Below are 25,757 nucleotides of genomic sequence, written 5' to 3'. Positions count from 1 at the left end.
ATCATGTCATGGTTGTCAGACACTCGTAATGAATGAATCGTTAGTATGAAATGCTTCTAACAACCATCGGGTAATTATCAGATAACCTGGATAAATCCATAGCGTTAATATCAGGTGCACCCGTGAATATCGGGTTAGAATTGATCTTCAACCAATCCATGCTTGTCGTAAGAGGCAAGTAACGGATCGGATGGCCAGGGTCGGTTTAGTTGACACATGTCGTGGTGGTTACCAATTGGGCAGATCGATGCTCATGCTGTTGATCACTGGATTGTCTGGTCCACACTCGAATATTTACAGACCGCCGCCCATATAACTGAAATATTGCTGAGTGCGGCTTAAAACTAAGCTCAGTCAGTCATTCAGTCAGTTAATATAAAGGAGTTCTCAATTATCATTCTCGTAAAGTGCCAGCTACGATTAATGATCATGGTGCAAGTATCAGATTCTCCCAGTTAGTTGTTGCTGAAGTATCAATAACTCCTAACTGTCATGGCGTAATGATCCGTGTGCTTCAGCCTTACATCGTCCGTTATCCTTCCACATTTATCTGCCATGTTCATCACTTTCATAAACTGAGAGATCATCTCGAATAGAAGCGACAAACCTTTCACGTCAGAAGAAGTCTCTGCTAAAAGCAGTCGTGTACATTTTCCATCTACAGAGAGTGGTATCTTCATCAAAATGTTTCTTCGGTAATATTACTCTACCTATTAATAACGTTAAACTTTTCTTTACAGACACATGATTTAAAGTCCATGTCTACAGATCGCCTCCTATACAATACGTGTTGTTCTAGTTACTTATTATAAGATATTATCTTTACACTGAAATAGCTTGATATCAGCTCAAAGATCACCTGTTATCCGATTACAGGTTGTACATTTTAAGGTCAGGTCAAAACACTGAGTGAGTTAGTGAGTTTAGTTTTTCGCTGTTTTTAGCACTATTCAAGCAAGGCTGGGGACACCAGAAATGGGCTTCTCACACTGTACCCATGATAGGAATCGAACCCAGATCTTCGGTGTGACAAGCGAACGCCATAACCACTTGGGTACCCTACCGCCCCTCGAAACACTGAGTGTCACATTGACACATGTAGCTATAATAAATAAGTTATCAATTTCTCTGTGTCGTGATTTGAGTACATATCCTCCAAGGAAAAATGTCCGGATCTGTCCACATGAAATACGTTTAGTGTTGGCTCTACAGATTCACAGACAATGTAGTAACTGAGAGGTGTGTGTGTGTGTGTGTGTGTGTGTGTGTGTGTGTGTGTGTGTGTGTGTGTGTGTGTGTGTGTGTTTGTGTGTGTGTGTGTGTGTGTTTGTGTGTGTCTGTGAGTGTGATTCCTGTAAACAATCTTCCAATAGTCATTACGTGGTATTGTTAACATGCTATATCTAAATTGAATCTCAGTTAGTGCTATCGGTTGTGGACACAAATATAATACAAGAGTAAGTGTTTGAAGTCAAAGGGGGCGGTAGGGTAGCCTTGTGGTTTAAGCCTTCACTCGTCACGCCGAAGACCAGTGTTCGATTCCCCACATGGGTACAATGTGTGAAGCCAATTTCTGGTGTCCCCCGCCGTGATACTGCTGTAATATTGCTAAAAGCGGCGTAAAACCCAACTCACTCACTCACTCACTCATTAAAAAAATTTAAAATTCACGAAACTCTCTTTTTCTACACTTGTAAAATTTCTTGAACTTACGTCCCTTGCCAAATACTGTAAAGACACGTCCAAAATGTTTCTCCCTGGCGGCATGGTCCATGAAGTTCCTCCAACGGTACTGGACGAATACTCGTCCCCACTTGACCAGCGTCTGTCCATACAGGTAAACTCGGACCCCTTCACTGTGACATTTTCTGTGACGTCCAAAACCAATTCCCCCGTCACTGGCTCCCCAGGTCGGTACACTTCCTTCCCGCCATCTAGAAGCACTGCGCATGTCTGGAATGTCGACATCGTTCAGGTTTTGAGAAAAAGACTTATTACACTTTATGAACTGGCGGTGACCACGAACAGGATACGGAATACGTTCTACTGGCCGGCACTGCGTTATATAGGTGGCGTATTACACAAAGGAGCGATGAAGTGAGTGTTTTTGATCGCTGGTCTTATATACAACACCCTGAGTCATATATATGTCTGAAGACCAGGTGACTGTAGCGATGTCTCAATCTGTGCTGGAGATAGTAATGAGATACCGTTGTGATAACCCTATGAGATACGCCCCCAACACTGAAGCGTATTTCACCTGAACGTTCATTTATCACACCTGAATGCTGATTGACGACATCAAGATGATTGACAGGGATATTACGACATTATTCATGAACTTGCGAAACCACTCGCCGGAAGGAGATAAGGGTCTCTCTTGCACCATTGCATTCTTTTGCCAAGTCTGTATATCCACCCTCGGTAATGTCTACATACTCTCAACACAAGCTGTGAGTGTTAAAGTAATTCGTTAATTTTGTAATTTTAATGTTATTATATTTATTAATGTCTTACTTGTTCATGCTCATTGTTATCATTATTATTATTATATATTTATTATTTATTTATTTATTATTTTATTTATTACTATTTTATTTTATTTATTTTTATTTTTATTTTTATTTTTGGTGAGGGGTGGGGGGCATGGTGCTAATTTGTTTTCTTGCTCTCATTGGAAGTACTAATCTTTGGGGCTTTGGGAATCAATTTTACGTTTTATGTTTAGGCTGTTTGCTTGGAAACTTTCAATAATGTCTTGCGTCAATGAATGTTCTGGATATCAGTTATACCAGGTGTAGAATTGAGCCTTTATCGTTCAACAGTAATCAACTGAGGTACTCATCCCTTTTGAACTAGAGAGAATATACCAGTGATTCAGCGATGCTCCTTGATTATTCTTACGGTATAAAGTCGTTATTTTGGTCCAAAAGGTTACTTGGTCAGCGTTGTCGTTCGTAAAAAACTGTCAGAGAGTGCTAGATCAGACGTAAGGGGCATGAGGAAGTAACTCGAAGCCACAACCTGTTTGCTTTTACTCAAGTCCTTAGTAAATCGTTTAAATAACCTTAAAATCCTGTAGAGAGATGTGGCGTAGAAGCCGGCCTCAAGTGAACTGAGTAACGCTACGAAATAGCGGAGATGACGTGTGCATATGACGTCACAATTTTACGGCACACCCCGTAAAGAAGGTGTAGGGTTTCGCGCCAACTCAGTATGAAACTGTGTCGAGAAATTAAAAACTTGAAATGTTGGTTTTCCTATAAAATGATTTTTAATTCTGCATTTATGGTAGACATGTGAAACATCAGTGTCAAAATGACATCCAGTGAAATTCCTTATTTTGACTTTCACTAGTGTTATGTTGATGAAACGTTACTTGCCTTTGCGTGTATTAATGACGGGTAGGGTCGAAGGAGCTGGTTACGCTTAGTTCAAATATTTGAAAACGTAGTGATCATGTTGAAAGGTTCGGGACAATTATACAGAAACAAAACAAATATCATTTGAACCTTATCGAGAAAATAATATGTGAAATGCTAGACTAACAGCAGTGCCAGATGTGGGGATAAAGTATTGAGACATGCAGGCACGTAGCAAGCGAATATTTTCGTGTAAGCCCCATATAGGGTTGCAAAGCTCTATATTTAGATAGTATTGAGGGCTTGTCCAACTTTCATGGTGATCTTTAGCAAATATCGTGTGTAAGCCCGGGCTTTTTATAATGGTAGCTACGCCCTGACATGGAATAGGCACCCCTTGGGCACAACTGTTTTCCCTCCTTGTAGATGTTCTTTTTAGCACATGAATCGGAATTTCCGCTAGGATTTGCAAAACAGGCTTTAACTTCACATTCAGGTGTATCGATGACCTGATATCATATACAAACATCAAATAAACAATTTCCGTCCGTCTAAAGTATATCCAAACCGACCTATACTAATAGATGCGTTATTGTTTCATTGGCTATATTGTGCATGAATATTTGATTTGAACTAGAGATAGAGTGTGTTAAAATGGTCGAAGAACGCAACCAAGCAATTGTTTCTCGATTTGCACGAAATTTGCAAGAAGCGTGGCATATTCAAGAAAAATGGTCAGCATGTTAAGTTTAAAAGGCCAGACCAACCGACGCTTATCTTTGCACTCAAAGCAGTCTTAAGAAGTTCAAACATTCGGGAAAACACCTCCAGTCATCTTTAAGGAACAAGTTTGATGTCTCGTGAAAAATGACAAATGGAGGGCCCGGGCTTAAATACGGAAAATCACTGTTCTAGTGATAAAATATTTTAACCATATTTAAGCCCAGGGCTTAAATTCGAAAATGCGCAATATTTGGATAAAATAAAAAGAATTGGGTTTTCTTAAAACTCTTTTATCTGGAAACTGGTCTATGAATTCAAAATTGAATGACCACATAGTTCAATGTAACTGCAACTGCATGCACATCATGGGGCTTAAGAAGATCAATTTCTGTCCCCAATAACTGCCCTGTAACCGGTGTCCAAAATGTTCTGTTAACGTGATAAAAGTTAAAAACGTCGAGGTTCGCCATGCGTTTGGAAAGGACGTCACTCTCAACACCGAAGAATTAAATCCAAATTTATTCTTACGGTATAAAGTCGTTATTTTGGTCCAAAAGGTTACTTGGTCAGCGTTGTCATTCGTAAAAAACTGTCAGAGAGTGCTAGATCAGACGTAAGGGGCATGAGGAAGTAACTCGAAGCCACAACCTGTTTGCTTTTACTCAAGTCCTTAGTAAATCGTTTAAATAACCTTTAAAATCCTGTAGAGAGATGTGGCGTAGAAGCCGGCCTCAAGTGAACTGAGTAACGCTACGAAATAGCGGAGATGACGTGTGCATATGACGTCACAATTTTACGGCACACCCGTAAAGAAGGTGTAGGGTTTCGCGCCAACTCAGTATGAAACTGTGTCGAGAAATTAAAACATGAAATGTTGGTTTTTCCTATAAAATGATTTTTTAATTCTGCATTTATGGTAGACATGTGAAACATCAGTGTCAAAAATGACATCCAGTGAAATTCCTTATTTTGACTTTCACTAGTGTTATGTTGATGAAACGTTACTTGCCTTTGCGTGTATTAATGACGGGTAGGGTCGAAGGAGCTGGTTACGCTTAGTTCAAATATTTGAAAACGTAGTGATCATGTTGAAAGGTTCGGGACAATTATACAGAAACAAAACAAATATCATTTGAACCTTATCGCGAAAATAATATGTGAAATGCTAGACTAACAGCAGTGCCAGATGTGGGGATAAAGTATTGAGACATGCAGGCACGTAGCAAGCGAATATTTTCTTGTAAGCCCCATATAGGGTTGCAAAGCTCTATATTTAGATAGTATTGAGGGCTTGTCCAACTTTCATGGTGATCTTTAGCAAATATCATGTGTAAGCCCGGGCTTTTTTATAATGGTAGCTACGCCCCTGACATGGAATAGGCACCCCTTGGGCACAGCTGTTTTCCCTCCTTGTAGATGTCTCTTTTAGCACATGAATCGGAATTTCCGCTAGGATTTGCAAAACAGGCTTTAACTTCACATTCAGGTGTATCGATGACCTGATATCATATACAAACATCAAATAAACAATTTCCGTCCGTCTAAAGTATATCCAAACCGACCTATACTAATAGATGCGTTATTGTTTCATTGGCTATATTGTGCATGAATATTTGATTTGAACTAGAGATAGAGTGTGTTAAAATGGTCGAAGAACGCAACCAAGCAATTGTTTCTCGATTTGCACGAAATTTGCAAGAAGCGTGGCATATTCAAGAAAAATGGTCAGCATGTTAAGTTTTAAAGGCCAGACCAACCGACGCTTATCTTTGCACTCAAAGCAGTCTTAAGAAGTTCAAACATTCGGGAAAACACCTCCAGTCATCTTTAAGGAACAAGTTTGATGTCTCGTGAAAAATGACAAATGGAGGGCCCGGGCTTAAATACGGAAAATCACTGTTCTAGTGATAAAATATTTTAACCATATTTAAGCCCAGGGCTTAAATTCGAAAAATGCGCAATATTTGGATAAAATAAAAAGAATTGGGTTTTCTTAAAAACTCTTTTATCTGAAACTGGTCTATGAATTCAAAATTGAATGACCACATAGTTCAATGTAACTGCAACTGCATGCACATCATGGGGCTTAAGAAGATCAATTTCTGTCCCCAATAACTGCCCTGTAACCGGTGTCCAAAATGTTCTGTTAACGTGATAAAAGTTAAAAACGTCGAGGTTCGCCATGCGTTTGGAAAGGACGTCACTCTCAACACCGAAGAATTAAATCCAAATTTATTCTTACGGTATAAAGTCGTTATTTTGGTCCAAAAGGTTACTTGGTCAGCGTTGTCATTCGTAAAAAACTGTCAGAGAGTGCTAGATCAGACGTAAGGGGCATGAGGAAGTAACTCGAAGCCACAACCTGTTTGCTTTTACTCAAGTCCTTAGTAAATCGTTTAAATAACCTTAAAATCCTGTAGAGAGATGTGGCGTAGAAGCCGGCCTCAAGTGAACTGAGTAACGCTACGAAATAGCGGAGATGACGTGTGCATATGACGTCACAATTTTACGGCACACCCCGTAAAGAAGGTGTAGGGTTTCGCGCCAACTCAGTATGAAACTGTGTCGAGAAATTAAAAACATGAAATGTTGGTTTTTCCTATAAAATGATTTTTTTTTAATTCTGCATTTATGGTAGACATGTGAAACATCAGTGTCAAAAATGACATCCAGTGAAATTCCTTATTTTGACTTTCACTAGTGTTATGTTGATGAAACGTTACTTGCCTTTGCGTGTATTAATGACGGGTAGGGTCGAAGGAGCTGGTTACGCTTAGTTCAAATATTTGAAAACGTAGTGATCATGTTGAAAGGTTCGGGACAATTATACAGAAACAAAACAAATATCATTTGAACCTTATCGAGAAAATAATATGTGAAATGCTAGACTAACAGCAGTGCCAGATGTGGGGATAAAGTATTGAGACATGCAGGCACGTAGCAAGCGAATATTTTCTTGTAAGCCCCATATAGGGTTGCAAAGCTCTATATTTAGATAGTATTGAGGGCTTGTCCAACTTTCATGGTGATCTTTAGCAAATATCATGTGTAAGCCCGGGCTTTTTTATAATGGTAGCTACGCCCCTGACATGGAATAGGCACCCCTTGGCACAGCTGTTTTCCCTCCTTGTAGATGTCTCTTTAGCACATGAATCGGAATTTCCGCTAGGATTTGCAAAACAGGCTTTAACTTCACATTCAGGTGTATCGATGACCTGATATCATATACAAACATCAAATAAACAATTTCCGTCCGTCTAAAGTATATCCAAACCGACCTATACTAATAGATGCGTTATTGTTTCATTGGCTATATTGTGCATGAATATTTGATTTGAACTAGAGATAGAGTGTGTGTTAAAATGGTCGAAGAACGCAACCAAGCAATTGTTTCTCGATTTGCACGAAATTTGCAAGAAGCGTGGCATATTCAAGAAAAATGGTCAGCATGTTAAGTTTAAAGGCCAGACCAACCGACGCTTATCTTTGCACTCAAAGCAGTCTTAAGAAGTTCAAACATTCGGGAAAACACCTCCAGTCATCTTTAAGGAACAAGTTTGATGTCTCGTGAAAAATGACAAATGGAGGGCCCGGGCTTAAATACGGAAAATCACTGTTCTAGTGATAAAATATTTTAACCATATTTAAGCCCAGGGCTTAAATTCGAAAATGCGCAATATTTGGATAAAATAAAAAGAATTGGGTTTTCTTAAAACTCTTTTATCTGGAAACTGGTCTATGAATTCAAAATTGAATGACCACATGGTTCAATGTAACTGCAACTGCATGCACATCATGGGGCTTAAGAAGATCAATTTCTGTCCCCAATAACTGCCCTGTAACCGGTGTCCAAAATGTTCTGTTAACGTGATAAAAGTTAAAAACGTCGAGGTTCGCCATGCGTTTGGAAAGGACGTCACTATCAACATCGAAGAATTAAATCCAAATTTAAGCCCATGGGCTTAAATACGGAGACAAATCCCGTATTTTAGCCCATGGGCTACATTCGCGTGGGCCTCAATACGTGAATTCCCGGTATGTTTTATACAAGTACCTCGCAGAGTGGCCTTGCTTGTCGATTCAACACCACAGACACAGCTTTGCTCACTTATGGCGTTTTCAGCAAAACAATCTTGAATACACAATGTCATTTAGAAAGTAGTCAAATGTAGCACGTTATATTTGCGATTACACTTTCTCAGTAAAGTAAAGATTCTTACGTTTATTGGGTTGTGTCCCAACCTGGATTCGAACCCACGCCCTCAGAGTCAGGCACCTAATTGCCAGCACACAAGGTCAGCCGCTTAACCCACTACAGCCACCGGATGGAACTCAACCCAACAAAAAGTACAAGAATCTGTACTCTACTGAGAAACAGTAATCCAAAACATGTGTTACAAAACATGTCTTCCAGACGTCACTTGCCAGGAACGACCATGTCCGGTTGATTCGAACCACGCACGTCCAGCCAGAAACCCTCGCAGCACCTATCATACCTGGCAATAGAGGAGTATCAGCGAGAATAGTTCAGTGACGTCTACGCGCCTGCATCGTAAGGCAAGACACTCAGCTCGACGGCCAATTCTGAAACAAGAACATTGACGTCGACGTTGACATCGACATCGTCGTCGCCAGTGGAGTAGACAATATTTGCAATATTCGGCACGAAGAGTTCTCTTCGCAGTAGTACATTAAGGGTCCTAACATACACATTCTGGTTCATTCGGTTGATTCGTAATTAATATGCACAATAACACATTAATATGGTAATGAATGCATGACGTCACAGGTCAGAAAGGTTAATGAACCGGTGTTTGTTTTAGTGCGCTAGTGCCCTCCTTAATTCAACCCTTTCATTTAAAAACAAAAAAAAAAAAAAAAAAATCTAGTCGAAAGCCTTTACCCTGTTTCAAATATACTGAACCACAAAAGAAATGTTGCACCGATAGCGGTTTCTCAAAGCACACACTTTAACTCACTCTATTTAACAATCAAAACGGAGGATTGAGTTCAAACTTGACAGTTATGGTTAACATATTTTCGGGAATCACATTTAGAGTTCACACCAACAAAATCACCCAAAATGGTACCATTAAGATACCCCAAAGTCAGTAATGTGTGTGGCCTCTTGTTACTGAAGCCCTTGTGGTTAGGCACTAAGCAACAACTAAAAACGGATATTCTATCTATTATTTTTTGCAGACTCTCTTATTCAGCCTTCTCATACCGTAAAAGATTTGGGAGTATTACTTGATTCAAGTGTTTCTATGGAAGCCCAAGTCAACAACCTATGTAAGACGTGCTACCTCCACCTTAGGTCCATTGGCAATATCCGTCCTCTCATCACCACCGAGGCTGCCCACTCACTTGTCAGATCCCTTATTCCAAGTAGACTGGACTACTGCAACAGTCTCCACTCTGGCCTCAGAGATCTTCTACTGGACAAGCTACATAAGGTCCAAAATACTGCCACACGGATAATAAACCGTTCTTCTGAACAGACTCACATCACGCCGGTGCTTAAACAACTGCACTGGTTACCAGTGAGGGCCAGAATACAGTTCAAGATACTTTGTCTCACTTATAAATCACTTCATGGTCAGTCTCCTCCTTACGTATCAGGGCCCACTTGCACAGAACGATCTTAGCGCTACAATTATTGTAAATCCTTAAGATCGCGATCTTAGGCTTCGGCTACAATCGCCATCGACTTGCACAAAGCGATTGTAGGCTAAGATCGTTGTAAGTTACAATCGAAACCTACAATTGGTCCGGACCAATTGTAAGGAGCTAAGATCATTGTAGTCTGTGACAAAATGGTGTTCAAGTTTCACGCAAATAATCAGCTTTACGTTTGGAGATAGCGTGCTTTTTATATTGCATAAAACTGTACTGTATGATTCGCCTCGACACTTCAACAACACGGAGAATGCACCACCGATTTAACGTCGGATACATTGTTATTTGCTGTAGTGAACCACAGAACTATCGAGTCGATATCACAAAGTACTTTTCCCAACCGATTCAATGTTGGAATAAGTGTGAAACAACATACCTTTTTGATAATCAAGGAAGGATACTAGCAAATGGTGTCCGCGTGCGATTAACAATGGCCGTGACCTTTTCATTAACTCAAGAGCAGATAATTTTAGTTTATGGGCAAGATGGGAGTGGTTTCCCCTGGCTTATGCCGTTGCTGTAGAGTCTGTCATGCCCAATGGCAGAGCTCAAGATATTTTCCTTTTCGGTGATGGAGTGATTTTGTCTTAGTTAATCATTAAAGTAATCAAGTTAACGTGCAAAATCAAGATTCAATTTTAATTTCACTTTTAGAAAAATATTTATCAACGCAATAGGGTCATATCATTAATATACTGTGAATGAGTATTTAACAACTGCTCTCTCGATATATTATTTGATATTCGTATTTCCCTGTCATGAATTCTTTACAACACTTCTGTAGCCATATTACATTTTCTGGTTATATTGTGAGAAAACCAATACTTCTAGGGTATATTTTTGATTTTACATACACAAAAAAAACAAAAAGGAAAAAAACCAGCTGTGCATTAAACAATGTCTCATTGACAACCAGTGGCAAATCATGCATTTAGGTGTTATATCATAAGTAAATATTGTCGATATTTGATATATTATTATAATTTTCATAATTATTAAGTCACTAAATCTAGACCCAAATTTATGAATGTATTTTTCGCAGTTCAATATTTTCATAAAACATGGGTAGGTATTTCCGTGGTTGAAATATCACATTCTCAATTCATAAATCAAGACAGTTAAAATGTAGAAAAATATATGCTATCGTCCACGTAATCGGTTCCTTCGAAGATTTCTTGGAATGTTTGTCATGAAAATTCTGCAAAGTGCGATTGAGGGAGGTATGTATTGTGTGCAGGGACCAGTATCACTCTCTATTTGCGCAGTATGCTATGCGCACTTGCAGACAACTGTAGACAGGAGTCGAGTTTAAGAAATTCGCACCTCCACCGTTGAAGAGTGCGATCTTAGCTAAGATCGGGATCTTAAATCCATACGGTCTTACAATCGCGCTAAGATCGGCTTTGTGCAAGTGGATTAGGGCAATTGTATGGTGATTGTAAAGTTGATTGTAAGGCCCTAAGATTGATTGTAACTAAGATTGCTCTGTGCAAGTGGGCCCTGGACTCATAACTCCGTATGTTCCAATCCGTGAACTGCGGTCACAACAGCACAATCTCCTGACAGTACCTCCCTACAAGGTTAAGACCATCCGTCAGAGATCCTTCTCACACACTGCTGCGGTCTTGTGGAACTCTTTACCCTTTGACCTGAAGCTCGCACCAACTCTAGACTCCTTTAAAAGCCATCTCAAAACACACCTTTTCATTCAGTTCTATGAATCATAAACAGCTCACTCTTACTGTACATATTGTTTTAATTGTAGCGCCATGAGCATGCTTACGAGCGTGGATTTGTGCGCACATCGTATGTACATGGAATGAATTAGCTGGTTGATGAAGGCCATAGGCACTTGGGTCCATACTCTGTGAAATGCCTGATCGAGTCCAGCAGCAGTTGTCGGCCTTGGGTGGAGGACATTCAGTCTTCTTTGAATCTTGTCCCAAAGGTGTTCTACTGGACCCAAATCAAGACTGAGTGCAGGCTATTGTAGGGTTTGGATGCCATGTTGTCTTAGGAAGTTCAGTGTTACTCTGGCAGTGTGGGCACGACCGTTGTCTTGCATTAAGATGTGATTTCTGTAACGTCCAAAATGTGGTACAACGTGGGGTCTTATCACTTGGTCAATATAGCGAGCAGCCATCACGTCATTTCCTCATCTTGGACCGAGATTCTGGAACACCATGGTGCCAACTATCTGGTTCAAACTGATTGCTCCCCACACCATGATGCTTGGACCACCCCACGGGTCTCTTTCAACAATACACTCATTGGAAAACAGTTCCCCACGCCTTCACCACACTCTCACTCTGCCATCGACTGTCGAAACGCAATGTTGGCTTTCATGGGAAAAAAGCACACTTCTCCATTGTCGATAACACCAATTTCGATGCCGAGTTGCCCACTGCAGTCGGTTTTGGTGGTGATGAGCGGTTAGGACAGGACTACGATATGGTCTGTGACAGCAGAGGTTTCTTCCGCGCAAACGTCGACGCACTGTATCGGCACTGATGGGTCTGTTGTGAGTCCAGAAGGTCGCCCACTGCGTGGACGGCTTGGATGCTGTTAATGACCTGATACCACTCCTGCAGTCGGTAGATTGTCCTAACATGAACATTAATATGATTGACTACCTGGTAGTCTGGCCAAATTGCAATCGTCCCAAGACTTTGTTCCTCTGATCTCTCGTAAGTCGTGCCATGGCGATTGTGCCAAAACAAAAATGATTTCAGGCGAGTATTGGACTCGCTTTCATTGGTAGGATTGTCACGATATGCACGTGCATTTTCATGTTCACGAATGTCATGCGGAACCTTTTACCACGTTTGCCTTTTTAGGTGCGTTTGGTCGATATGCTTTTTCATCAGAAAACACACTGATGTTGGTAATAACTGTCAATTTGGATCATTGACTCTGTTTGGGTGCTTTTCGAACATCCCCCACGACGATATATTGCCAAAGTATTGTGAACTTAAGCTGCGATACGATACGAATCCCGATAGAAGGGTGCCGATACTATACGTATCATGATTCTAAAACCTTAACTTCTAACGCCAACTATAAATCAAAGCAAACACAATGTTTAACTGAAAGAAACGTAAAGTTGAAAAAAAGTGACATTGGGCATTTGTGAAAAAACAAGTACAAAATATATACAATACTCTTATAAACAGAAATCATAGATTAAAATATCTTTAATATCTGCATGTTGCTGGATGCTGTCACCGCAGTCACAGAATAGAATGAATTTTGTGCTGATTTTAAAACGGTAAAACATGGTCCTTAATGCCTATACTTGTTTTCCTTAATAACAAAAGGTCACTCTCATGAGTCATGAGCAACTGAGCATACCCACATGTCAGTGACAAAAAATCAAATACAGTGTACCATTGTACAATGGTTTCATATTGAAGCCTTTTACTTATTCATCATCTAAATATTTGATAATGAAAACAAACTTTTGGGAATTCACAACAGGAATAAACATGAACAATGTTCGAAATTACCATGAAAATGGATGTAACTGTTTCTGACCAAATAGGAATTATAATTAATAGTAGTAAGTGTTTTCAACTATTTCGTCAAATTCCGCCAACGTTGTTCAATGTTCATTCGGAAACGAGATAATTAACTTTACACACGGACGTTGTAAATGTTAATAACATGCGAGCGCTGTGTCTGACACAGTTCTTCGCGCAAGTATTTCCGAGAAAACGTTTACTTATGAAGGGAAAATAAGTGTGCATATATTTTAATCATCCGAAAAAAAACACTTATCTTGACAGATAACGTGATTCGGCAATATTCAAAGTTAAACATCGATGTATCGTTGCCCATTTGATGCATCGCATCGGGATATGACAATGTAAAACACACACACGCGCGCGCGCACGCACGCACGCACGCACACACACACTGATATATGACAATGTAAAACTTTGTATCGATTCTCTGTATCGGCGGCCCATGCATCGTTGCGTATCGAAGAATCGTCACACCACTAATTGATAGCTTTTATGTAGAGGCAAATAAACCTACTTTAAAACAGCGCCTCATTTAATTGTCCCTTCAATACATTACTAAATTACGTTCCAATCCCTAAAAACCTGCTCAGCTCCTCTATGAAGAACTCTTTCAAAACAAACCCAGGCTGATTCGGATAAAACCGCATATGGTGGATTTATTTTGATTTCATCTCTCCCTCTTTTGTCAATTCTTTTGTAGCAGGTGGACAGATCAGAAATAGACGTTTCTCTGACAATTTTTTAAAAGTCTGATACAAACCAATTATTATATCAAAAGGAATATCAAAATTACGAAGTAATAATCACCGTTCAATACTTACCGATGGATCCAAGGATGGTAGCATTGGCTGATTTGTTCAAAACAGTTTGATTCAAAAATACCAACAAAACTAACTCATTTTTACTGCTGAATCCCATGTTATTCTTCTGTTTTTATGTGAGGTGAAATTGGGCTTAACGTCGTGCTAGGAGAATATTTCGCTCATATGACGACGTGCATGCGTGTGTATGTGTATGTGTGGCTGCTTGTACTAGCCCATAGTGCTAGCCCACTGATATACAATGCCGCAGTGAAGCATTAATACCTCACTCAGACAAATTATACTGACTCCGGTTCTCGAGCCGACCAGTCCTTGTTGTACCCATTAATGCCGAGCGCCAGGCAGGGACCAACAAGTACCATATTTTAACGTCTTTTGGTATGACGCGGTCGGGGATCGAACCCGCGACCTTTCGCTCTAACCGCTCGGGCGGTCGCTCTAACCACTACACCATGGAGGCGGTCTCAGTGTTTATGTACATCCAAAGACAATCTGTATGAAAAAAAACAAATTATTGTGTGATTGTCTTTCCTGTCTTCAGGCATTAAAACATTTGTCTTCAAATCATCCAGTTTAGATATTTTACAGCTTTTCAATGATCTCTCAACTGGCTGAAACGACTTTGTCTTTAATTGGCTGCCTAGTCATGTCGTCATAGTGGGTTACACAATGGCTAACGCTGCGCCACTATCGGCATCACCATCAGCACCACCATCAGCACCACCATCAGCATCACCATCAGCATCAGCATCAGCATCACCATCAACATCACCATCAGCATCACCATCAGCACCACCATCAGCACCACCATCAGCATCACCATCAGCATCACCATCAGCATCACCATCAGCATCACCATCGGCATCACCATCGGCATCACCATCAGCACCACCATCAGCATCAACATCAGCACCACCATCAGCATCACCATCAGCATCACCATCAGCAGCAGCATCAGCATCACCATCAACATCACCATCAGCATCACCATCAGCACCACCATCAGCACCACCATCAGCATCACCATCAACATCACCATCAGCATCACCATCAGCACCACCATCAGCACCACCATCAGCATCACCATCGGCATCACCATCAGCACCACCATCAGCACCACCATCAGCATCACCATCAGCATCACCATCAGCACCACCATCAGCATCACCATCGGCATCACCATCGGCATCACCATCAGCACCACCATCAGCATCACCATCAGCACCACCATCAGCATCACCATCAGCATCACCATCAGCACCACCATCAGCATCATCAGCACCACCATCAGCACCTACATCAGCATCAACATCAGCATCATCAGCACCACCATCAGCACCACCATCAGCATCACCATCAGCACCACCATCAGCATCACCATCAGCACCAACATCAGCATCACCATCAGCATCACCATCAGCATCAACATCAGCGTCAACATCAGCACCACCATCAGCATCAACATCAGCACCACTAGTTGTGCTTGTCTCAACAGCATCATTGGGAACTAAGAGGAGGGGTGAAAGTGTTGTTCACAACGTGGGCACACATGGGGACATATTTGAAGTTCGAAAACTCTTCTTCATCCGTCCAGACATGATGGAATCCCCAGTTGCATTTGGTGTAGGCTGTGGCGCTGGAAGCATCAACCTCTGAAAATAATCCACAGTAATTAACAACCAGATGCTTTAGTCACTAAGTTGACACCAGGAAGACTGAGTGAGTGAGTGAGTGAGTATGATTTTACGCCGCGTTTAGCAATATTCCAGCAATATCATGCCGGGGGACACCAGCAATGGGCTTCACACGACACCAGGAAGAAACACGTACAAATTGATATTACTCTGCGAAGCTAATGACGAAACGGGGTTGATACACCTTGTGAGGAGGCGTGGGGATGGTGTGTGTGTATGTGCCATTAGTTTCACGAGAGTTTCATCGTTTATATTGTTATTCCTGCAAAATCAGGTTACTTGGATAGCAACCGAAGGTGTATGTGTACATTGTTGGAATATTGGTTACAGGTAGTTTTGGTAATCGTTCATATTTGATGTCATCTATCACTAACCTGTAACAATCATTGTGCAGGACTACCTTTTACAGACTTCCTTAGATTTCAGAAACAAATTGTGTATAAGTAGCGTAATTGTTATATACTCTACCCAAAAAGAAACGCATAGGTGTAAAGTGAGATAACACATGTAATTCTGGATCAGTTGCAGCCAAAGTTCACAATAACAAAGATTAAATGTATTTTATCATGTATAGCTTATAGAAGGTTCAATAAGTGAATGCGTCCGTTCGCAGTTGGGCGTTGTCTTCAACATCTGCTATGGCCACCATGAGCCCCAAAAGCTGCTCTGCATCGTCTCGGCATGGACTGAATGGTCTTTGACCTTTTGGAATTCCGGCCCATTACTCTTCCAATGCTTGCGCCGGTTGACGTTCACATACGCGTCGACTGAGGTCCTCCCACAAACGATGTCGATGTCGATGTAGTCGTCGCAGCACTGGGCCAAAATAGGGTCTTCTGGCTTCGTAAACGATTACGAATGGTTTGGGGCGACACTCTTAACAAACCAGGCACCGCACTTGCAGTTGTAGTTGCTGTGTTATTTCAGTGTTTATTTCGGTTGACGTTCACATTAGCGTCGACTGAGGTCATCCAACAAGTGTTCATTGAGGCTGAGGTTGGGCGATTTGGAAGGCCATTGAAGCACTGTAATGTTCTCATTCTGAAGATGGTGAATAGTGGCTTGTGTTGTGTGAGCCCTGATATTCTCTTGGTAGGAGAACTCCCTCTAGCTGTCGATGATCGGAACCATGGTGACTCCTTAAGATTTCGTCTCTGTACCGAACAGCTGTTAATATGATACCCTACATCGTGACACTCTAGAGCTGTGTATTGGCAAATAAATTGTATTACAATATATTGCGATTCAGGTACCCGTATTGCAATACGTATTGCGATATATCGGGAACTTAAGTGTTTGACAGGAAAAGATTTGTTGTTAATGAAAGTGTGTAGATTTTAACTTAAACCATAAAGATAATCACAAAAAACTTCATATATGTTCTTTGCCGAATATACTGATTCTCAGAAATATCATTGCAATACATATCGTTTAAAAAGCGCATTGCAATATACCCGTATACCGATAATACCGTGCCGTCCTGTGACACTCCCACCACCATATCAGTGAACCTGGGCGAAACGTTCATTTCAACGTCGATAGACATATAGTCACGGCACTGAAACAATAAACGTGATGCGTCACTGACCCATACATGTCGCCACTTTTGTAGATTCCAGAATCGAACGTTATTGCACCACTGAACCCGTCGACGTAGTCGTCACAGCACAGGGCCAAAATAGGGTATTCTGGCTTCGCAAACGATTACGAATGGTTTGGGGCGACGCCCTCCTCAAACCAGGCACCGCACCTGCAGTTGTAGGTGCGGTTGCTGTTGCAGTGGTATTTCAATTCCTCAAACGAAGTACCCAGATGTACCCATCCTGCGCTGAAGTAGTAATTCGTGGTCTACCTCATCGAGGCCGATCTTGCATAGAATTGGCTTGTTGATATCGATCCCATAAACGACTGGTGGTACTCTGTGTGAACATGGAGGTGACGTGCCCCTGCAGATTGAGACTCCGCAATGGAAATGTTTCGATATACAGCAGTGAGTTGCGTCATATATTCTTTCATTTAGCCAAAAAAAAAAACAATGACCGTTCAAAAGCAAAACAAGCGGACTTGTGTAGACAATGCCCTGCTCACATTTCTTCAGAGCTGCTCGTGCTTATTGCGAACCACTTTTTCTCCATGACATTGTCATGCAAGTTGACAAGATGCAAGATGCGTTTATGAGCTGTGTATTCGTTTCAAGTCCACAAACGAGCATTACAATGGCGAATTATAACAAAAATATTTGAAATTTCATATATCAATATCACCTTTGCGTTTCTTTTTGGGGTAGAGTATATGTTCAGTTTCATGAATAGTTGTTCACGAAAATAACTGCCCGTTTGACGACTGAATATTCATTGGGTGGGGCTTTTATGAGCGGCCCAGTCGTATGAGGCGAAGCAATCCCTTGTGGAGAGCTTCGCCCCGTTGGACCTATTAGAAACCATTTATTGTGAGTTCGAATCCCGGTTCGCCCTAAATAATATTCTATGCTTGCTGAAGACAAATTCTAAACTGAATTTTTCAGGGTCGTAAACATATTCATGGAGACTTGGTCAGACCTACCCATGCTGGTGCCAGCAGTAGCTCCCCCCTACCGTTGCCCCAGGAGCAGGGGCGTGGCCGTACGGAATGGTGCCAATAGTGATAGGTAAATCGATCTCAATGTTATGACCTAAAAGCACCTCAACCAGTACCTGTTGAAGAAAGTAAAATGTGTAAACTGCATCGCTGAGACAAAGTTCATGAATTCGTATCTAGATTGTTTGGAATAGTTACGGCAGAGTTTATCAGCACCGAGAAGACAAAAATACCACATGTCAAAAATAAGCACGTCGCTGACCTTAAATCCAAGAATATCGTCGATGAAAATCTAGGATTTGAATCTCATACATCCTAGCACGGACCAGAGACACACAGTATAGTGACACCATATATCCTTTTGGTGTTTGAGTGGATGCATTGAGTCATTTGTATATATAACCACGGTTATGTCCTGCGTACTTGACATAATGTATCTCGTAGTACAATATACCAATATGTTCATGATGCAAAAAACAGTTGAGACAGTTCATGAATCATAAACCAAACGTGCTGATTTATTTTCTAGCAAAAAGTGTTTTCATTTTCAATAATTAAGAATAAACAGAAAATTTGATATGAAATAGAAACCCTAAGTTTGATGAGGTCTTCTGACCTACCGTGATGAAGTACCTGACGGCAAGGATGCGACAGGATCTGGCCTTGGTCGACGGTGGAATGAAGTCGACCAGAGGTAGTTGGTCTTTCCATACCCTATCCTCTCCCTGGACAGAAGTAACGCTTCGATTTTATTAAGGATTAGTGGATTTTCAAATGTGCAGGATGATATAGTATCTTCTATGCTTAGAATAATCAAAGCAAAAAAAATAACGTATCTCGAATATCTGTCCAAACCGATTTCACTGAGCGGAAATGGCAAGGTTTGGAGAATGCATCATCAGCAATACATTTTGACATCAGCCGTGTACAAAACAATACCCTTAAAACTCCAAAAAACCTTGACCTCAAAATGGATGTTATTTCAAAATATACTTCCTTTCAAAAGTTTACACTCACTAGTGTAAATATAGCCACTTACTTAAGGCATACTGCTAAAAGATACTGTTACACATGAACTGGTATATTGTAAAACAAATTCGTAGCATTGAAGAGATTATTGTCGTGAGTTCAATACATGGTAAAATCAGTGACTATTGGTGAATTCTTAACAAAACTTTACACCAAAACACATGCACGATATTTGCACATGCTTTTCAGCAATTTGATGCATGATCCTCGTGCAATTCATCTGCGTCAGGTTTGCAGTTGGTTCCCCCAAATAAGTGGAGAAATCAATATTCCATGTAACCACATATGTATACATCACATATAGTGAGTGTTTCAAGTGAGTCTAAACCTTTGAAAGGAAGTATATATTTTTGTGAAGTGATAGTTAAGGGACCGTTCATAATTTATGGATTGGGGTTAATGACGATTTTAATGGGGGGCTGACCCACTTTGTTCTGGGGAGGTAGGGGGTCATCAATTTTGTACACGTGTTTCTAGGGGGGTCAGCCATTTTGTACATAAAAAAAATAAATTATGCTTTAAAAATATTGGAAGGGGAGTTGGGTCATTGATTTTGTACATGACATGCAGGGGGGTCACTTACTTTGTACATACAATTTTTTTTGGAGGGGGGGCATTCACATTGTACATGCTACTCCATAAAAATCATCATCACCCCCCTGGCCATAAATTATGTACGGTCCCTAAGTCAGAAAGGACGCGGTATTTTGCACAAAGCATCAAGCTGCCCAACCTTCATGACTGGTGTTCCTTCTACGATCCTAATAACGTTGTGCTCTGTCCTCGTTTTACGTTCGGCTGTGTAGACAACTTTCTGCTCCAGTTGAGCCTTCAGTTTCCCCAGGTTCCTCGTTGACTCGTTCTTCACAACAACTGGAACACAAGATTGATTATTTACTATGGCTTTAAAAACATAACTTATCAACATAGTTCCTCCAGCTTGGCCGTGTAAGAACAAAGTGTACCTTTCAGTGCGACCTTTTCTCCTGCGCAGTAAGCTCCCCTGTCAGTTTCAGCAGTCAAGGTCAAAGAACCAGCATCTCCACAACTAAAAGCCTTAGAAACCTGTTTCTGTGCCTGGCACTGCACAGGTGCCTGTAAATAAAAACAATAACATGTAGGTTAAATGTGGCAGGTTTAAATGAATGAACAGAATTACTACAAACGTAGTTTATTGGGCTGGTTGGTTGGTGTGTTGTTTAACGCCGCACTCAGCAATATTCCAGGTATATACCGGCGATCTGTATATAATCGAGTCAGGACCAGACATACCGGTGATCAACAGCAAGGGCATCAATCTACGCAATTGGGAGACGATGACGTGCAAGTGGACCGGAGTTGTTGGACGTCTGCGGCAATTGTGCAGCCATTTCAGAAACAGCATGACGGTGAACACAAAACAGACTCCACACACGGGGTCAGATGGTGTACTTATTATACAGAAGTGTATTATAGGGCAGTATTCAGTGAATGAGTGAGTATGTTTTGTGTCGGTTTTTATCAATATTCCAGCAATGTCACGGTGGTGGTCATCAGAACTGGGCTTTTAACATTGTACCCATGTAGGGAATCGAACCCGGACCTTCAGCGTGACGAACGAATGCTTTAACCATAGGCTAGCTACCGAACCGCCCCTCTGATATCACAACTGGATGTAAAGTGTCATCGCCCGTTATCAGAATATGCTCAGTGTAACCATGTGAAGAATTGACACCATTAATGGAAACACCAACATAGGGCCCGTAGGTAGGTCACGGAACTTCGCGAAACCTTAGTACTTACGGTGGCAAACAATGTTTCATACCTTTTCGAATAGTTGTCAGTTGATAGTAAGGAACCGATAATCCTTGCAGGAATAATACATTTCCGATCTAACAATTCCCAAATTAGCCATCTATTACGATTGTCAACAGCTGTGACAGCCATGCATGGTTGCACACTTGCTTTGGTCTGGTAAAGTTGCGGTTGCGCAATTTGGAACTAAAACTGGTTCTTGAATATACGCTTGTGACCGGAAATCTGGGGCTCCTTTCACGTAGCAACCTTTACTAAGGTTAACCTTGACTCCCATTCTTTAACATTGCACTAATAGGGTTACCTTAGTGACTTACGATCACCTTAGTGCTTTGTGAAAGGAGGCCCTGGTAAAGGAAGTAAGCTGGCCCCCGTCTCGCATAACGCAAGGGTGCTGGGAAGCAGCTGAGTACCGGAAGTAGCCCCTCCCAAAACTTACAGGACCTACTGGTTTCGCACGTGGTCTTCACCGCGACTTAGAAACCGTTTTAATGATGAGTCTACTTCACTTTCGCTGACATAAATTTGTTATATATTTTCAGCGGTGTGCTGTTAGCTGATAACCATACAATCGACACCTCAAAAGTATAAACTTCAAAAGGCACATACATGTAGTTATACTGTGTTGAGCAATCATATACTATTACCTTATACGGAGAGTCGTTGACGTTGATGTCGTCCAGTATGGTGATGCCGTCGTACCACCACTGGTTGAAGAAGGGGAACGTCATCACCACCTCAACCTGGATCCAGTATCTGATGGCGCCATGTTTGCCCTCGAAAGATGACGGAAGGCTTTTCTTTGGGATTGTGAATTTGAACGTGTAATTGTGCTGTCCCGCTGTCAGTGTGTGGTTTGATCCAGTTGCGTTTCATAGGAGATAGAGGTAACAATGTTGTTGTTTTTTGTTATTAATATGGACAGATACAAGGAATGAGGAAGTGAGTGCTGTTAAATGCCGCAATCAACAATAGTCTAGCCTATTGAGGCTTATAGTCAGGAACAGGAGATTTATGATGATTATGGTGAAACATAACCAGTGTCATCTACATCATGTGCACATGTGAACATATCACCTTTGTCTAACAACCATTGTTTCTGTATTTCGTCGCCTGTGACGTCATTAAACAACTGAACGTGACGTCAAGGGAGAGGACTGTCACACTTGCTAATCGTGTTTTACTGCACAAATGTACATACATTATGTACACTAGAGCAAGCGTGTCATAGTATACGAAACTCGTGCAAAATTACGTATTGCCGTCGCTCTCGTTCGGGCAATACTAACTTCACACTCGTTTTGCATAATTCGTATGACACACATGCTCGTGTAATAGTTTATGCTCTGTGTATGACGACCAATCAGAGTGACCATCGACATTCGGTTTAGTCGCCTCTTACGACAAGCATGGGCAGGCATCTCTGGACCACATGGAAATGTGATTTAGTGTCATGAACAAACTATGTGTGAGTGAATGAGTTTACTGTTACGCCGCTTTTAGCAATATTCCAGCAATATCCCCCAAGGGCGACACCAGAAATTGGCTTCACACATTGTACCCATGTGTGGAATCGAACCCGGAGCTTCGGCGTGACGAGCTGACGCTTTAACCACTAGGCTACCCCAGCGTACCGAACAAATTCTGAAGTCAATGAATTAGTGTTATGGAGTGTATCAACTTTCAGCATGGTTGTTCAAATGCGATTATTTTATGGCATACCAAATTACACACAAAGGTTCGCTGATGAATACATCACAATCTGAAATGTCTATTTGTATACGTTCACTGTAATTTCACATTCCGCACAATAACTGAAATATTCGCACAAAGGCTAATGGTCCGTCTGATACATATTGTGCAGGGCAGTCAACGGTTTAAAGTTCCTGGTTTTGACTCTTGGCTCAGAATCAATTCCATATATTTACAGATATAATTCACGTTGACCTACTTCATATGAGGGATTTGGTTTCAAGGGAGGTCGTCGATAATGGCCGTAACATCACTAGTTATCTGTGGAGTCAGTTGACATCCCACTACCTTGCCTTCATGTAACATACTTTCATTGGTCAAGGACGCTTTAACAAGTTTCCTTATCTTACCTTCATAAAATATTACGCTGCCACGGTAACCGCCAAACTCTCCGCCGAGAAGCTGTATCGCTAACAATCGTATGATGTCATAATATGACGCGTGCAGTGAACAGAGTTCGAAAACCAGCCGATTAGCTGTTTATGAGTTCACTGTGTATACAGTTATTTTACCGACGGTGACTGCTTTAATTAATACATTGAATCGTTTGCACACTCAACTTAAACATAATGCAACTTACAATGTAACATCACAGTTCAAACACTTAACATCGAAGCTTCTCACATTGTCGGAAACATTCAGTGAAGAGTGCTTAGTAATGGTTACTTGGTACCATTTAGAAACGACAAGATGACGATCATTACGTGACCACAAATAATTACCATCTCAAATATTGCTTTAACGTTTTTTTGTGAATCCCACATAATCATAAATAAAGGAATTTACATGAAAATACGCCATACTCAGCAATATTCCAGCTATATGGCGGTGGTCTGTAAACAATCGAGTCTGGACCAGACAATCCAGTGATCAACAGCATGAGCATCATTCTGCGCAATTGGGAACCGAGGACATGTGTCAACCAAGTCAGCGAGCCTGACCATCCGATCGCGTTAGTCGCCTCTTACGACAAGCATGGGTTACTGAAGATCAATATTCTAACCCGGACCTTCATAGGTCTTCAAAAGTAAAAAGAACATGTTGATGCATATTTTGTGTGAGGCCGAGTCGGGATTCTTAAAACCTAATACTGACAGCAGTTTTTACATGGAAACCTCAAGGAACCACATATCCCAAAATGCAAATTCAAAGACACAGGGGCAATATTTGAAAATCGGCCACTCACCTTCTTGAACTGATTAATTTTGTCCGCTGGAAATTTGTTTCTCCAGATTGATTTTATTGCACGTTTGTGAAGTTTTATAAACTTACCTTCAACGGTACAAGAGTATTCGCAATATTTTTCTGAGTCCTTTACTCGATTGGTGGACCCGCCCCACAAGACCAGCGTCTGCCCACAGAGGTAAACTCGGACCCATTTCACTGTGACGTTACGTCTGACGTCCAGTTCTAACGATCCCGTCACTGTATCGCCCTTCCGGTACACTTCCTTCTTGCCGTCTAACAGCACTGCGCATGTCTTGAATAGCGCCATCGTTCAGCCGAAGAGAAAACGAACTGTGACAACTGATATGTTTCTGCAGACGAATGGCAAAGTACGAAGTCCCAGGTATGGATTGATAACGTATTATGTAGGTAGTTCTTGTTACTGCACTGAGCACAGCGTTGTGTGCGGTGTAGTATGCGATAAGGCGATGTTATAGCTCCCTGTTTTATATACAGTACAATGCAACATGCGCATATAGATCAGGTGACTGCTGCGATGCTCTGAATGTACACCTTCATGATAACACTGGAATTTACGCCCCTAGTATGTTTCGCAATGAGCGTTTAATGATAATATATGTTACACAAACATTTGCTTCGTAATTGTCAACGGAAATTACCAGATGACCGAACCTTGCATGATAAATGTATAGGTGAATATACCTTGCCCCATGGGATAACGTTACCACTTATATATGTACATATATGTATATGTACATATATGTATATATAATTAAGCAACACCATTTCATAACATCCGGATGGCGGTGGGGTATCCTAGTGGGAAAAGGACCCGTGAAGGTCCGGGTTAGAATTGGCCGTCAGTAACCCGTGCTTGTCGTAAGAGGCGACTAACGGCTCGGGTGGTCGGGCTCGCTGGCTCGGTTGACGCATATCATCGGTTCCCAATTGCGCAGATCGATGCTCATACTGTTGATTACTGGATTGTCTGGTCCAGACTCGATTATTTACCGACCACCGTCATATAGCTGGAGTGTTGCTGAGTGCGGCGTAAAACTAAACTCACCACGTCACGCACCAGTGGGGCTTCGCCCTATATCAGGGAACCTACTCCTAAACTGTGTATCCACATGCGCAGATCTTTGCCTTGTGTTTATTAGGTTCTCTGTAAGAATTGTTGTCTATAAAGTTTATCTTTATGTTCGTTTCATTTGTGAACTCATATATCTATCTCCTGTCTGTATGCAAGCTGTTTGTCCGTTGAAAGTGTTTTTGTAACTCCGATTTTCACACAATGGTTTTGGTTGGTTTGTTGTTTAACGCCACACACAGCAATACAGCAATGTTCTAGCGGCCTGTAAATAATCGAGTATGGGCCAGACAATCGAGTGATTAACAGCAAAAGCATCGATCTACGCAAGTGGGATACGATGACAAGTGACAACCAAGTCAGCGAGTCTGACAACCCGATCCCGTTTGTCGCCTCTAACGACAAGCATGAGTTACTTAAGACAATTCTAACCCGGATCTTCACGGTTTTTGCACACAATGGCGATATTATTATTTTGTACATCGATTTGGCATCATATATAAGTTTCGTAGCATTGTGTTATC

General features: G+C 41.3%; 1 protein-coding gene across 1 annotated transcript; it reads right to left on the bottom strand.

Annotated features, from left to right (window-relative positions):
• Positions 1-15,606: 15,606 nt before the first annotated feature.
• Positions 15,607-24,450, bottom strand: LOC124285673 (thioredoxin-interacting protein-like). The gene is made up of 9 exons (XM_046721947.1): positions 24,228-24,450; positions 21,851-22,044; positions 20,375-20,504; positions 20,143-20,282; positions 19,001-19,105; positions 18,398-18,496; positions 17,275-17,361; positions 16,529-16,643; positions 15,607-15,761 (listed from the first exon to the last, which is right to left on the bottom strand). Exons 1-9 carry the CDS (start codon positions 24,448-24,450, stop codon positions 15,607-15,609), a joined length of 1,248 nt encoding a protein of 415 aa, XP_046577903.1.
• Positions 24,451-25,757: the final 1,307 nt, after the last annotated feature.

The sequence above is a fragment of the Haliotis rubra genome, unplaced genomic scaffold (genome assembly GCF_003918875.1).
Source record: "Haliotis rubra isolate DU_JTF1 unplaced genomic scaffold, ASM391887v1 Scf366, whole genome shotgun sequence".
Taxonomy (NCBI): domain Eukaryota; kingdom Metazoa; phylum Mollusca; class Gastropoda; order Lepetellida; family Haliotidae; genus Haliotis; species Haliotis rubra.
The sequence above is the reverse complement of the archived record's forward strand: the minus strand, read 5'-3'. Positions and strand labels throughout refer to the sequence as shown.

Coding starts and splice junctions, on each gene's coding strand:
- LOC124285673 (XM_046721947.1), bottom strand. CDS start 24,450: ATGGCGCTATTCAAGACATGCGCAGTGCTGTTAGACGGCAAGAAGGAA. Junction 20,283..20,374: donor AGAAAAGGTCGCACTGAAAG/GTACACTTTGTT, acceptor CTTGTGTTCCAG/TTGTTGTGAAGAACGAGTCA. Junction 18,497..19,000: donor CCGTCAGGTACTTCATCACG/GTAGGTCAGAAG, acceptor TTTCTTCAACAG/GTACTGGTTGAGGTGCTTTT.